This window comes from Meriones unguiculatus, assembly GCF_030254825.1.
Source record: "Meriones unguiculatus strain TT.TT164.6M chromosome 13 unlocalized genomic scaffold, Bangor_MerUng_6.1 Chr13_unordered_Scaffold_44, whole genome shotgun sequence".
In the NCBI taxonomy this organism is placed as follows: domain Eukaryota; kingdom Metazoa; phylum Chordata; class Mammalia; order Rodentia; family Muridae; genus Meriones; species Meriones unguiculatus.
Genome location: NW_026843651.1, coordinates 677,262 through 689,671, shown reverse-complemented (window position 1 = coordinate 689,671; position 12,410 = coordinate 677,262). Strand labels below are relative to the sequence as shown.

The window sequence follows — 12,410 nt, the reverse complement described above, 5'->3', positions numbered from 1 at the left end:
GCAGAGGTTTTTAAGGTGTGCATGGTGTTGGGTAGGTGAATAAGGCAGATTCCATATCTTGTGGCACAATCTATGTGGGAGTAAGCAAACATGAAAACACTCACCACATTGGTTTGTGTGTGGCTTTCGGTGGGGCTGGATTTGCCTGAAACCACAAGGAAGCAAGAGGGTCTGTAGAATCATAGCCCACTTTTTTGATCACTTTTTTCTACACCGAGCTCCAGAACACAGAGCATGTGATCTCTCCTTTTCGAGAGCGATCTACAGTAGCCAGTGGGTCAGAAATGTATGTTAGTGGTCAGTTTGAATTGCTTTTGTAAGAGTTTTGAAGTCTGTGTTTATTTAATTTCTATATACATATAACCAAAAGTATACATGGTCAAGTACACATTTTTCCTGGCAGAGTTTCCTTGGGTCTTTTGAGGAAAATTTGAATATATTTTTAAGCTTACAGTTTTGGCTTTTTCTCTTCATCTCCTAATTTTGTCAAAACTGTTGTACACATTCTTGGTAGTTGTAGCTCTGAGATACATTCTGAGGTCACAGCTGCCCATGTGTTCCTTCATAATCCTATTTGGAATTCTGTGTCGTTTTTCATGGGATATAGCTTTGGAATCAGCTTTCCTCTTAGAAATTCATAGAAATTTTCTTTAGAGTCTGTTGAATTCATGTTGAAAGAGAAAATAGCCAACATCTTTTTATTTTTAAATACATCATTCCATTTGTGTCATTTACTCTAGTATAAAAGGGTAAATAATATTATCCTATATAAATAATTTGTTTAGCAAACTACAGTTAGTACATAAAATTGAAAGTGATATGAAATAATTTACAATCTATAGAAAGAAGACGAAGACAAGTATAGAATTTACTGACACAAAAAACATTGTTATGGTCAGAAAAGCTATCCCACCAAGTATAATTTGAGAAGACAAAAAGTGAAAATAACACACGGTACAGAATTGAACAATAAATTTGAATATGATATGGGATCGTGTATTAGCATACAAATCAACTTTTGATAGCAGAATTTGGGATTTCCTGTGGATATGAACTAAAATTAAGTAACATCAAGTAGTTTTATAGTCAATGTAAAATGCAAGTATTTAATGTATGTAATCTGATGCTTTTGCAGATATTACCTACACCCACACCCCCTCATTACCAAAAACAACACAATAAACCATGTTTTCACACATTCTCATTGTTTCCATGTTTATGTGTGCCTACATTGCACAGAGCTCATAAAATGACAGAATTGCTATGGATCCCAACAGTCTTCTTAGTAAATTTTCATGTACTCTAGATTGGTTTTAAAGTAGTATCTGAAATCTCATGCTTATTGCATTTATATTCGTGGTGGTATAACTTTCAAAATAACCTAATTCTTCATTTGTTGAGGTCACCCTTGGTACCTCAGGAGGACAGTATGGCAAATAAATGAAGACAATAGCAATAGTTAAAGGATTGCATACTTATAAAAGTCTCACAGTCAGTGCTGTATTAGTCATGAAACAGGATATAATTACAGCATAAGCAGTGTTAAACCAACAAACTTCTCTCTCTCTCTCTCTCTCTCTCTCTGATTTCAATCTTGCTGCATTCCCATTTGTCCATTGGGACGGAGACCTTCAGTCATCTTGTCTACCTTAATGTTCGCAATAGAAAATGAAAGGCAGAAACAACACAACCTAGGTGAAGCACTTTCAAAGAATTTTTGTAACATTTTTTTAGTTGGTATGTGGAGAAGGAAAATCAAATATCAGCCTTTTTAGAGCAAAAGTTGTTACAGAAATAAAAAGCAAATGTGCTTTTACAATATTCTATAAAAATGCAGAAAGTTGGTTTATTTTGATGGTATAAGAGCTTTCTGCCAATGAGTCATGCTGCATGAAGTGAAAATGAGTTAAGAAACTGACTTGTTTTGTTTGAATTGAAAGAATGACAATAAATTACAGTTGAATAAAAATGTAATAGTCTTAGACAAGTAACACCTTTCTTAGTTTTGTTTTGATCAGATAACCCACCTTAGATGATGACACTTTTATTTTTATTGGGAAAACATGTTTAAATACTTAACATTTTAAAATATCAGTTTGTATATACTTAATGTACTATATATTGTATAGTGTATAACATTATGCATTTATTTCTATTATTGTGAATATTATTCAAACATTGTTTTTGGTTGTTTATTTTTAAAGATTTTATTTATTTAATTAGTGTTTTGTCTGCATGTGCGCCTGCATGCCAGAAGAGCGCAACAGACCACAGTATAGATGGTCGTGAGCCACCATGTGGTTGCTGGGAATTGAACTCAAGAGTTCTGAAGGAACAGAGAGTGTTCTTACCTGCTGAGCCACCTCTGCAGTTTCAAACTTTAGTTTTTATTATAGAGAAGAAAGAGTACTCTTTTGGAATTAAGTGAGCAGGGACCCCTGTAATTCCACATAACAGCAGAAAGTTACCATTTTTTTACCTGCATGATATGTATTTCACATTGGTGAGAGCAAAACTTCTGATTTCATAGATCTAGATGGGACTAAAGAATAAGCTTGTTAAACTTCTGAGTGATGCTTTCCCTCTATGCACACAGAACAATAACTCTACGTCATGATAGTGTTTTCCTTGTCTTCACTATTTCACTTCTCTTTGCTTCCCTTCTTTCCATTTTTTTAGGTAGGAAAATTGAATTAATGCTTTTAATTGAAAAGGATTCTTCCCTCAGACAATATATTCTGACCAATTTTCCCTCCCTCCACTTCTCCCACATCCAACACCTCCCTTCTTCCCCGGTTCCACTCCCTCCACTCTGTATCCTTTTCAGAAAAGAACAGGCCTCCAAGATAGGACTGCCAAACAACACCAAACAAGATACAAAAGATAAACAAACAGACCTCACACTGAGGATTGGCAAGGAACCCAATAGGGGAAAAAGATTCTCAAGAGCAGGTGAGAGAGTCAAAGCTATGCCCGTTGCTAATGTTACGATTCCCATAAAAATACAGAGCTAACACCTCAGTAGAGGACCTGGTGCTGATACATGCTCATGCAATGCTTGTCATTTATGTCTCTGTGACATTCCTGGCCATGAAGGGAGTGGATTCCATCCCATGGCTTAGGGTGCAAGTTAAACCAAACATTAGCTCACCACTCAAGCATATTTGGTGCCACCACGCCAACTTTATATCTTGCAAGCAGTACAGATTTTAGGTGGAGTGGTTTTTATTCTGGGTTTCTGTCCACGTTTCTCTTTCAGTAGCCTGTACAGTAGTCTCACCCTAAAGAGACTAGAATATAGGGGTGAAGTCTTTCAGCCTGCCCCTGGTCCACCTCTCCACCTTCAGTGCACTGTGTGTAAGTTTTCCTCCACAGTGTGGTCCTGGTGTTATTTTTGAGAGATCAATGCTCTGTCCTAATATTAGCCTTGGCTTTTGGGCATTTCCAAATGACCTTCTGGGACAACAACTCAGTTGTCTGAGAAAATACAATGTTGGCTGTATTTGTTTGACCTCCATCCAACAATGAAGGAGTGTTCCCTTTCCCCAACACCTTTGTCAGTATGAGTGAGCTGTCACTTGTCCTGTTAAACTTCACCATTCTGACATGTGTAAAATTAAAGCTCAAAGTAGTTTCCATTTGCATTTCCTTAAAGGATAAGGATGCTGAACCTGAACAGTGTTTCTCAGCCATTTGAGATTCTACTGTTGAGAATTCTCTTGCTGTGTAAATCTTCCAATTGACTCAGTGGCTCGACTTGAACTCTCCAGCCCATATTGAAACTGTTTAATATATAACCTGGATCCTAAAAGAGACTTAAGGAAGACTGCATGTATGGAGTACAAAATCAGCTTTAGGCTGACTTCTCATATACCATTAGCTAGAACTGGACACATGCTACTATTAAAGAGAACTCTTTTAATTAACCATTTAATTGTGTGTGGCATTCTTCCTGGTTGTGGATATTAATTCTGTAATGGCTGCATTTTCAGCCTTTTGGAAAAATATTTCTGAGACAAGCTTTATTGGCTCAGGTCACATTGATCCCAGTCTATTGCTCCCCAGATGCATGACTTTGCCTTTCTCTTGGTTAAAATTTCTAAATTCTTAAGTTAAAGTCTGTACACAGCAGAGTTTATAAATTACCTATTTGAGACATATAATGAGCTGGCTATTGTGTGTGCAGTAGGAAGACAGTTTGGAAAAAATGAAGGTCAGATTTCTGGAAGTTTTAAACATTGTTTCCTAATTAATTTTTTTTTGTGAAAAATATTTCAGTTTTACAAATAGGTTAAAAAATGATGTCAAGGAAGAAATGTAGATGAAACTTCATGAGTATTTGATTAGCATCCTTTTATCTTTCCAATAACAGCAGCCACAATGTTGTGGTTTAAGGAACTCACTTCCAGGGTTAAAAGTCGTTTCTGAGCTGCAGAGGTGTCTCAAGTGTATATGGTGTTATGCAGTTACATAGGACAGATTTCACATCTTGTGCTGGAATACATATGGCAATAACAAGACATAAAATTACTGTTTAACATTGCTTTGTTTATGGGAATCAGTAGGACTGGGGTTGCCTGAAATCACTAGGGGGAATGACCTACAGCCATATAGCCCACCTTTCTGGTGACCTCCATTTACAGAGAGAGGTCTAGAGCATGGGGACTTTAAAAGTAAAGATCAGTTGTATCTAGAATAGTGTAGGGGTTAATTTGGGTTATTTTTGTGGGAGTCATTACATTTCTGTTTATTTAATTTCTATATGTATACAATCAGAGGTACATGTCTACTTGAAATTTTTCTGGGTTGAGTTTCCTTAGGTATCTTGAAGAAATCGTGACTATATTTTGTGGCTTATGTTCTTGGATTGCTGTGTTCTTTCACAAAAATTGTGCACAATTTTCATTGTTGTATTGTAAAGTAAGTACAGAAGTCATATTTGTCTCTATGTGTAATACTTCTCCATAATCCTGCTTAAAATTCTGAGTTATTTTTTCCATGGTAAATTCAGCTGGTAGCATTCCATCATAAAATGGCTGATGCTGGACTTAGGCACCCTACACATATCCAACATGTCTTCATGTTGGTCACCTAGCCTTTGAAATGGGAGCTAACTAGTGACATGGACACAGCTGCTTGTTTATGAATCACTTTGCCCTAGCTGGGCTTCATTGTCTGGCCTCAGGGAAGGATGCACTTAGTTCATATGTAACTTGATGTGTTGAGGAGAGATGGTATGGGGAGGCTCCCTTTGCCTGAGAAGAAGAGGAAGAGGAGTAGGGGAAGAGGGTGGGAGGATGATACCAGGAAAAGAGGATGTACAGAGCTGCAAGCAGGATATAAACTAAAAAATAAATAAATAAAGTAATGAGAAAATGGCTGTTTTCTATGTAGGTGAGAGATTGTGTTGACTGATGATTTCTATAGAAGGCTCTTAAATTGAGGGTGGCAGTATCCCTGAGCAAGCGGCCCAGGGTTGGATAAGAAAGCTAGCTAAGCACAAAATGATCAAGAAACAAGAGAGCAAGGCAGGAAACAATAATTGCCATGGTCTTTGCCTAAGTTTTCATGAAATTTGAGTTTCCTCAGCTTCAAAAATTATGGAGTTTGATCTGACTTGACCAAACAAGCAAACCAGTACATGACCTGAGATGTTTGTGGTTAGGGGATTCAATCACAGTAGCACAGTATCATTTTAGGAGAAAAAAAAAGTTATGCCAAAGTGACTTTGCTCCTGACAGCCCTCAGAATGTTCGCTTTTTTAGGAATGTGTAAAATATCAGGACTTGGGATGGCAAAATCCAAAGCTTATTTGGCTCTTCCTGTAGGACCTGGAAGTTCAGTAGGTTGAGTGTAGTACATATAGAGGAAGTGGAGGTCATAGGATTTCAGTGGAATAGCCTCCATGAAAAAGTAAGCTAGAGGTCATTTGTGTGGTAATTTTGGCCTCAAATATTTCTCGTACTGATCATGATCTAAAGAATTAATTAACGTAGAGGTAAAATTGGGGACTGATTTCTTAGATGGTGATGTTCGTTTTCATACCTGGCTTGAATGTTAGTAATTAGTCAAGACTACATTTGAATTCTTGATTCTCATGTGTCAGCTTTCTGATGTGCAAAGATGGAAGATGTACCCCCAATGTGTTCTGTTTTGTCAACATATTTTACCAATGTTAATGTTAAAATGCTTAATAGAATGTATGTGTGTATGTATGTATTGTTTAAACTTACATACTTCTTTATGTTCTCATTTGTTACTATATGGCACATCATGCTGAAGTTCTGCCTTGTAAGAGAATATTCTAGAGGTGATAGGTAATGCCACAACAATGAGATTTATTTCATAAAAGCATGTTATATGTGTGTAATATGACTGTGTTCTTAGGCTATGACAGACATATGAAGAGTTGATGACACTTTTGGGGGTTTATTTTGACCATTCTAATTTGATGGTCAAGGTCCTGTTGCCAGTTTTCACTCTGGATTTTTCAGAGAATGTATTAATATTATTCTTTTTTTACTTTTATTTATTATATTCGTTTTGTATCCCAGCTACAGCCTCCTCCCTTATCCCCTCTCAAGCCCCCCCCCTCTCTCTCTCTAAGTATTTTAATTTTTTTAAAGAAATTATTTTGTTTTTTGGCTTTACATCCAAAGGCTATCCCTCCTTCCCCTACTCTCAGTCCACCCTCACCCTTCTTCCTCCCCCCCCCCAAGAAAAATGGAGCCCTACTCTCCCTGTGTCACCCTATTGCATCACATCAAGTCACATCAGGACTGAGCATATCTTCATCCACTAAGGCCAGGCAAGGTACGCCTGACAGGGGGAGATTATCTAAAAGCGGGCAGTAGAGTTCCTATTAGAAACAGTGCCCTCCACTTACCACTCAACCCACATTGACCAAGCTGCCCATTGTACAGATAATTTCAAGAGACCTATGCCTTGAACATGCATCATGCTCCTTAGTTAATGTCTCATTTTCTGTAAACCCTACCCCGGATCTCGGTTACTTGTCTCTGTTGGTCTTCTTGTGGCTTCCTATCCCCTTCAGGTTCTTCCATATTTCCCCCAGTACTTCCATAAGACCCCCAGTGATCCACCCCATGCTTAGGTACAAGTTCCAGCATCTGTCTCCATTGGCTGCTGGGTGGAGCCTCTGAGATAACAGGCATGTTTAGGCTCTTTTCTACAAGCTCAGCAAAGCAACATTTACAGTTTCATTGGCTGGCTCTGTAGTGTAAGGTGGGACTCAGGTTGGCCCAATTATTGGTTGGACTTTCCCTCAGTCTTTGTTACATCATTATCCATAAGCTTCTTATAGGCAGGGTTATTTTTGGATCGTGTGTTTTGTGGTTCAGTTGTTGTTCCCTCTCTCCACTAGTCCTGTGTGGCTAAGAGGTGGTAACATCATTTTCCATATCTCTTTTCCCCTGTACCTCCGTTAGAAGTCTCAGATAGAGTCACACCCAGGTCCTCTCAGGAACCTTCCCTGTCAAATGACTCCAAAGAGAAACCACCTCAGTTTCCCTTCTTGTTCTCAGCCTTCTCTCCTCCTACTACAATTCTCCCCACATCTGATACCCACATTTGTTTCCCTCCACATTCCACCTTCTGCCCAGTTCCCTCTCTTCATCCACTCCTGTTGTTTGTTCTGTTTTCTATTCTGAGTGACACATTCTGGCAACCTCTAGTCATAGAGGTCTTTCACTTCATGTTGTTTGTAGCTACTGTTCAGGGTATTTTTTCCAAATTTCATTATCAGCTAATTTTTAATTTGTATACAGAAGGACTAATGAAATTTTTAGTTAGTTGTGTTCCCAGCCATTTTCTGGAAATTGTATATCAACTGTAGGAATTATCTGGTAAAATTTCTTGGGTCACCTAGGTATACTACTAAATCATCTATGAATAGTGATTCTTTGAATTCTTCCTTTCCAATTCGTATCTCCTTGATAATCTTCAGTTGTCTTATTGCTTTAGCTAGGACTTAAGGAGTACATTGAAGAGATATGGAGAGGGGAGGCATCCTTGTCCTGTACCTCATATGAATGGAATTTCTTTAAGTTTCTCTCCAAATGATTTGATGTTGGCTATCAGCTTGCTTTTTCCTGCTTCTTTATGCTAAGTATGTGCCTGACTCCTGTATGCCTGATCTTCCCAAGTCTTTTAACATGAAGGAATGTTGGATTTTGTCAAAGGCTTTTTCTCATCTAATGAGATGATCATGTGATCTTGGTCTTTCAGTTTGTTTATATGGTTGATTACATTGATGGGTTTTCATATGTTGAACCATCCCTGTATCCCTGAGATAAAGCCAATTTGTTCATCATGCATATCTTTGATGTGTGCTTAGATTTGTTTTGTGAGTATTTAATTGAATATATTGTGTTACAGACAGCTATTAGCTGTCATGTGGGTGCTGAGAATTTAACCCAGGTCTTCTGGAAGAACAGACAGTGTTCTTAACCACTGAGTCATACCTTCATCCCCCATGTTGCCTATTAAATTGCTAAAGTTTTCACTATCCTTTTGTAATTGTTCAAACATACATTTCATTTTAAAAATGATCACATTAATATTACAGTTTAAAATGAGGCACTTCAGGTTTCTAGATATTTATGCAGAACTCAAATGAATATATAACTCTTTGTAGAAACTTGAGAAAGATCTTTAAGTTTTTTATCTTGTTTGTTTGATTAATTTTTGTATATTATTCAGAATCGTATTATGTTCCCCTGAGTGTCCTGGAACTTATTGCAAAGAGCTGTCTACCATCCAGCTCTGTGAAATACACCAGCCACAGTTTCTTGGGTGATTTTTGGAATTAAATTCATCAGATAATACAGCCAGCCTGCCCATTCTTATAAGAGTCAGGAATCGTTTATACTATTTCTCTCATGTGGGCTCAGTACTGTTGATCTGTTTTCTCTCTCTCTTTCTCTCTCTCTCTCTCTCTCTCTCTCTCTTTACCTATTAATTGACATTTCTCTTGCAAGGCTATATCCTACTAAAAGGATGCAGAAATTAGAGAGGTGAACCTCACTATTAAGTTTACTTCTAAAAAGATTTGGTGATTACATTACAACTTGTGTGTCAGAAAATAAGTAGAAGAATCATCAGAATAAATTGAAAATATTGTAAATGAAGGATACATCGCCAGTATTCTAAGTATCATGCTTTCTGTTGTACATGTGTGTGGATATTTTAGAGTATATTGACCTACAATGATGTGCATGTGAACTTCACTGGAGAGGAGTGGGCTTTGCTGGATCCTTCCCAGAGGAATCTCTACAAAGATGTAATGCTGGAGACCTACAGGAACCTCACTGCTATAGGTAGGACAGTGAATTTTCTTTACTTCTTAAAATATGGGGAAAACACTTTATTCATTATGGAAGTGCTTCTACAATTTCTCTTGAGGATGAGGAAGAATGAGGTGAATGGTTCTTTGATTGACCATAGAGCACGACTTAAATTTTGTCTTATTTCCAATAATAAATCATACATTTTCTGTTACTGTATTTTAGGCTACAATTGGGAAAGTCATAATATAGAAGAGCATTGTCAAAGTCCTAAAAGACACACAAGGTAATTTTCATTGTAATCTGATATGAATATGGTTCTGAGAAAATTTTAATATGTTCTGAAATTTTGAAAGAGAAGGGACAGTGTAAATGAACTCCTTTAAGTGTATTTATTGATGATGACTATCATGTTACTAAACCACATACCTCCATGTTAGGTATTTGATGTATGTTTACAGGGCACTCCTCTAAGAACGAGTGCAAGGAAATCATACTTATGCAAGATCAATATATAAATTATTTCCTCATTAGCGCTATGAGGTAAAGCTGGAATTTGTTTAGTCTCCTACAGCTCATGTATTGCCAAATGTATTCACAGTAAATAGGTGATGAAAGTATATCCAAACATGGGTTTACTCATATAATTGTAGTAATGTTGCTAAGTTTTGTGAGAAGGGCAGTTTTTTTTTTTTTAGAGTCAAGAATGCTGTTGTGGAAAAATCATAATCCCTATAGCACATGTCTGTGATGAACAAAAATCAAATGTGTGAATGCATCATGGAACCATGTCATTTATTATTATTCTTTTAATAGTTATATATCACAATGAGTACAAGTCATTTTAATATGTGTATATTGAAAGAAACAATGTACCACCCAGAAAAACTAAAAGGTTTAGTAGTCCACATTTTGAGTAGATGTTTAAAAATTGATACCTATTATGTTTATATGGGATACTTAGAGCTTCCAGCAGTACAAATAATGATGCAGAGGCTTTTTGATATTTTAAAGCTTAGGCAATTTACTGGGCAGATTCTGAACCCTTTGTTTCCCTAAAACAAACCTAGCACAGTGTCCGTATGCATGGCCAGCTCTACTTCTTTGTTCATGGTCATGTCCATCTGTTAACCTCATTGTCATGCTGGTGAATAGTGTGTCATTTGCTTTCTCCTTTGCAGCAACCCTCTCTCACTCAGAAGTTCTGTCCTCCATTTTGCGCCCTGCTATCACTTGTTAGCTCGTTATTATTTCCAATAGATAAGGAAGGAAGGACAAATGTTTACAAAATATATGACAGGTGATCAGCTATAGAACTAACAATACTATGATTTCATCAGTACTTAGCTGATTGCTGGCTCAGCAAAACAACCAGTAGAGGAGAACACCGTAAATATAAAAATAATGATGAAAACTCAAACTGTAATTCTTCTTTACCTTTAATTCAAACTGCAAAATTAAGTCATGTGGCAAAAACATCCATTAGTGTAATGAATGTGGAAAAGATGTCATATGTGCCAATTATATTTGCAGGTATGAAAACAATCATTGTGCAGACAAACTCCCTGAAGATACTCAAGATGAAGTCTTTGCACATCACAATAGTCCCCACACATGTAAAAGTATGCATACTGGTGTGGATCACTATGAATGTTGCCAATATGGTAATGCCTTTGCACATAAAAGTCATATCCTAAGACATAAAAGTATACATATAGGAGAGAAACCTCATGAATGTAACCGATTTGGTAAAGCCTATGCATCTAACAGTAGTCTCCTAAGACATAAAGGAGGAACTCACACTGAAGAAAAACATTATGAATGTAACCAATGCGGTAAAGACTTTGCACGTAACAGTAGTCTAATACATAAAAGAACGCACACTGGAGAGAAACCTTATGAATGTAACCAATGTGGTAAAGCCTTTGCATTTAAAAATAAGCTCCTGCGACATAAAAGAACTCACACTGGAGAAAAACCTTATGAATGTAACCAATGTGGTAAAGCCTTTGCACAGAACATTAATCTCATTGTTCATAAAAGAGCTCACACTGGAGAGAAACCTTTTGAATGTAACCAATGTGGTAAAGCCTTTGCAGATAACAATGTTCTCCGAAGGCATAAAAATCTATGTTGCAGAAAATTCTTATGAATATAGCTAATGTCATGAAGTCTTTTCATGTAAGACTTATCTTGAAGAAGAACACATATTGGAGTGAAACCCTGTAAATATAAACAATGTGTTCAAAAGTTTGCATGCCTTAATAATCTCTATGTACATAGAAGAAGCACACTGGATAGAAACTTTATGAATGTAACCAATGTGATAAAGCATTTTGACATAATAGTATTCTCCTATGACATGAAGAACACATACTAGAGAGAAATCTTATGAATGTAACTAAGGTGGTAAAGCCTTTGCATGTAACAGTAGTCTCCTAATACAAACAAAAGAACTCACACTGGAGAGAACTCTTATGGATGTAATCAATGTGTGAAAGCCTTTGTATGTAACAGTCATCTCCTAATACATAAAAGAGCTCACACTTGAGAGAAAACTTATTAATGTTTCCTTTGTGGTAAAGCCTTTTCACATAACTGTCATCTCCTAATAAAAACGTGCTGTTCACAATCATCTTCAACGTCATGAAAGAATTCATATCAGAAAGAAAGACTATGAGTGTATTTACATGGTGAAGCTATTCCACATTTGTATTATCTTCATCATCATGAAAGAATTCATACAGTGAGAAATTTTATGAATGTGTTAAAATGGAAGATCTTTGCACATATCTATATTCTACATCATCATACAGTTTCATCATTAAAGTTTCACAATGGAGAGAAAATCTGAATATAATCAATATTGTAAGGCTTTTGTGTTCTTCTGTCCACTGAATCTAATACAACTCAAAGAGGTCAATACAGATGAAAAAAAAATTATTGTCATTCTGTTTGATTAGGGACCACATAATGTTGAACTGTGATGCCTACCCATCCAATGAGCCAGAAAGTTACAGAGGTTCTGAGCTTGAAAACCATGAACATCTTTACTGTTTTGCAACTGAATTATTTCCATCAGTCATGGTTTTGGGATATGGGATT

The 12,410-nt window shown here is 36.7% G+C and overlaps 1 protein-coding gene across 5 annotated transcripts in view; it reads left to right on the top strand.

Annotated features, from left to right (window-relative positions):
• Window positions 1–11,941, top strand: part of LOC132651286 (zinc finger protein 120-like) — a 34,884-nt gene extending 22,943 nt beyond the window's left edge. For all 5 annotated transcript variants that reach the window (XM_060376519.1, XM_060376518.1, XM_060376520.1 and 2 more), the window contains exons 3-5: window positions 9,212–9,338; window positions 9,531–9,591; window positions 10,839–11,941. In XM_060376519.1, the coding sequence (XP_060232502.1) occupies window positions 9,212–9,338; window positions 9,531–9,591; window positions 10,839–11,457 (807 nt within the window). In that variant the 3' untranslated portion in view covers window positions 11,458–11,941. The remainder of the gene's footprint in view (window positions 1–9,211; window positions 9,339–9,530; window positions 9,592–10,838) is intronic.
• The last annotated feature ends 469 nt before the right edge of the window (window positions 11,942–12,410 follow it).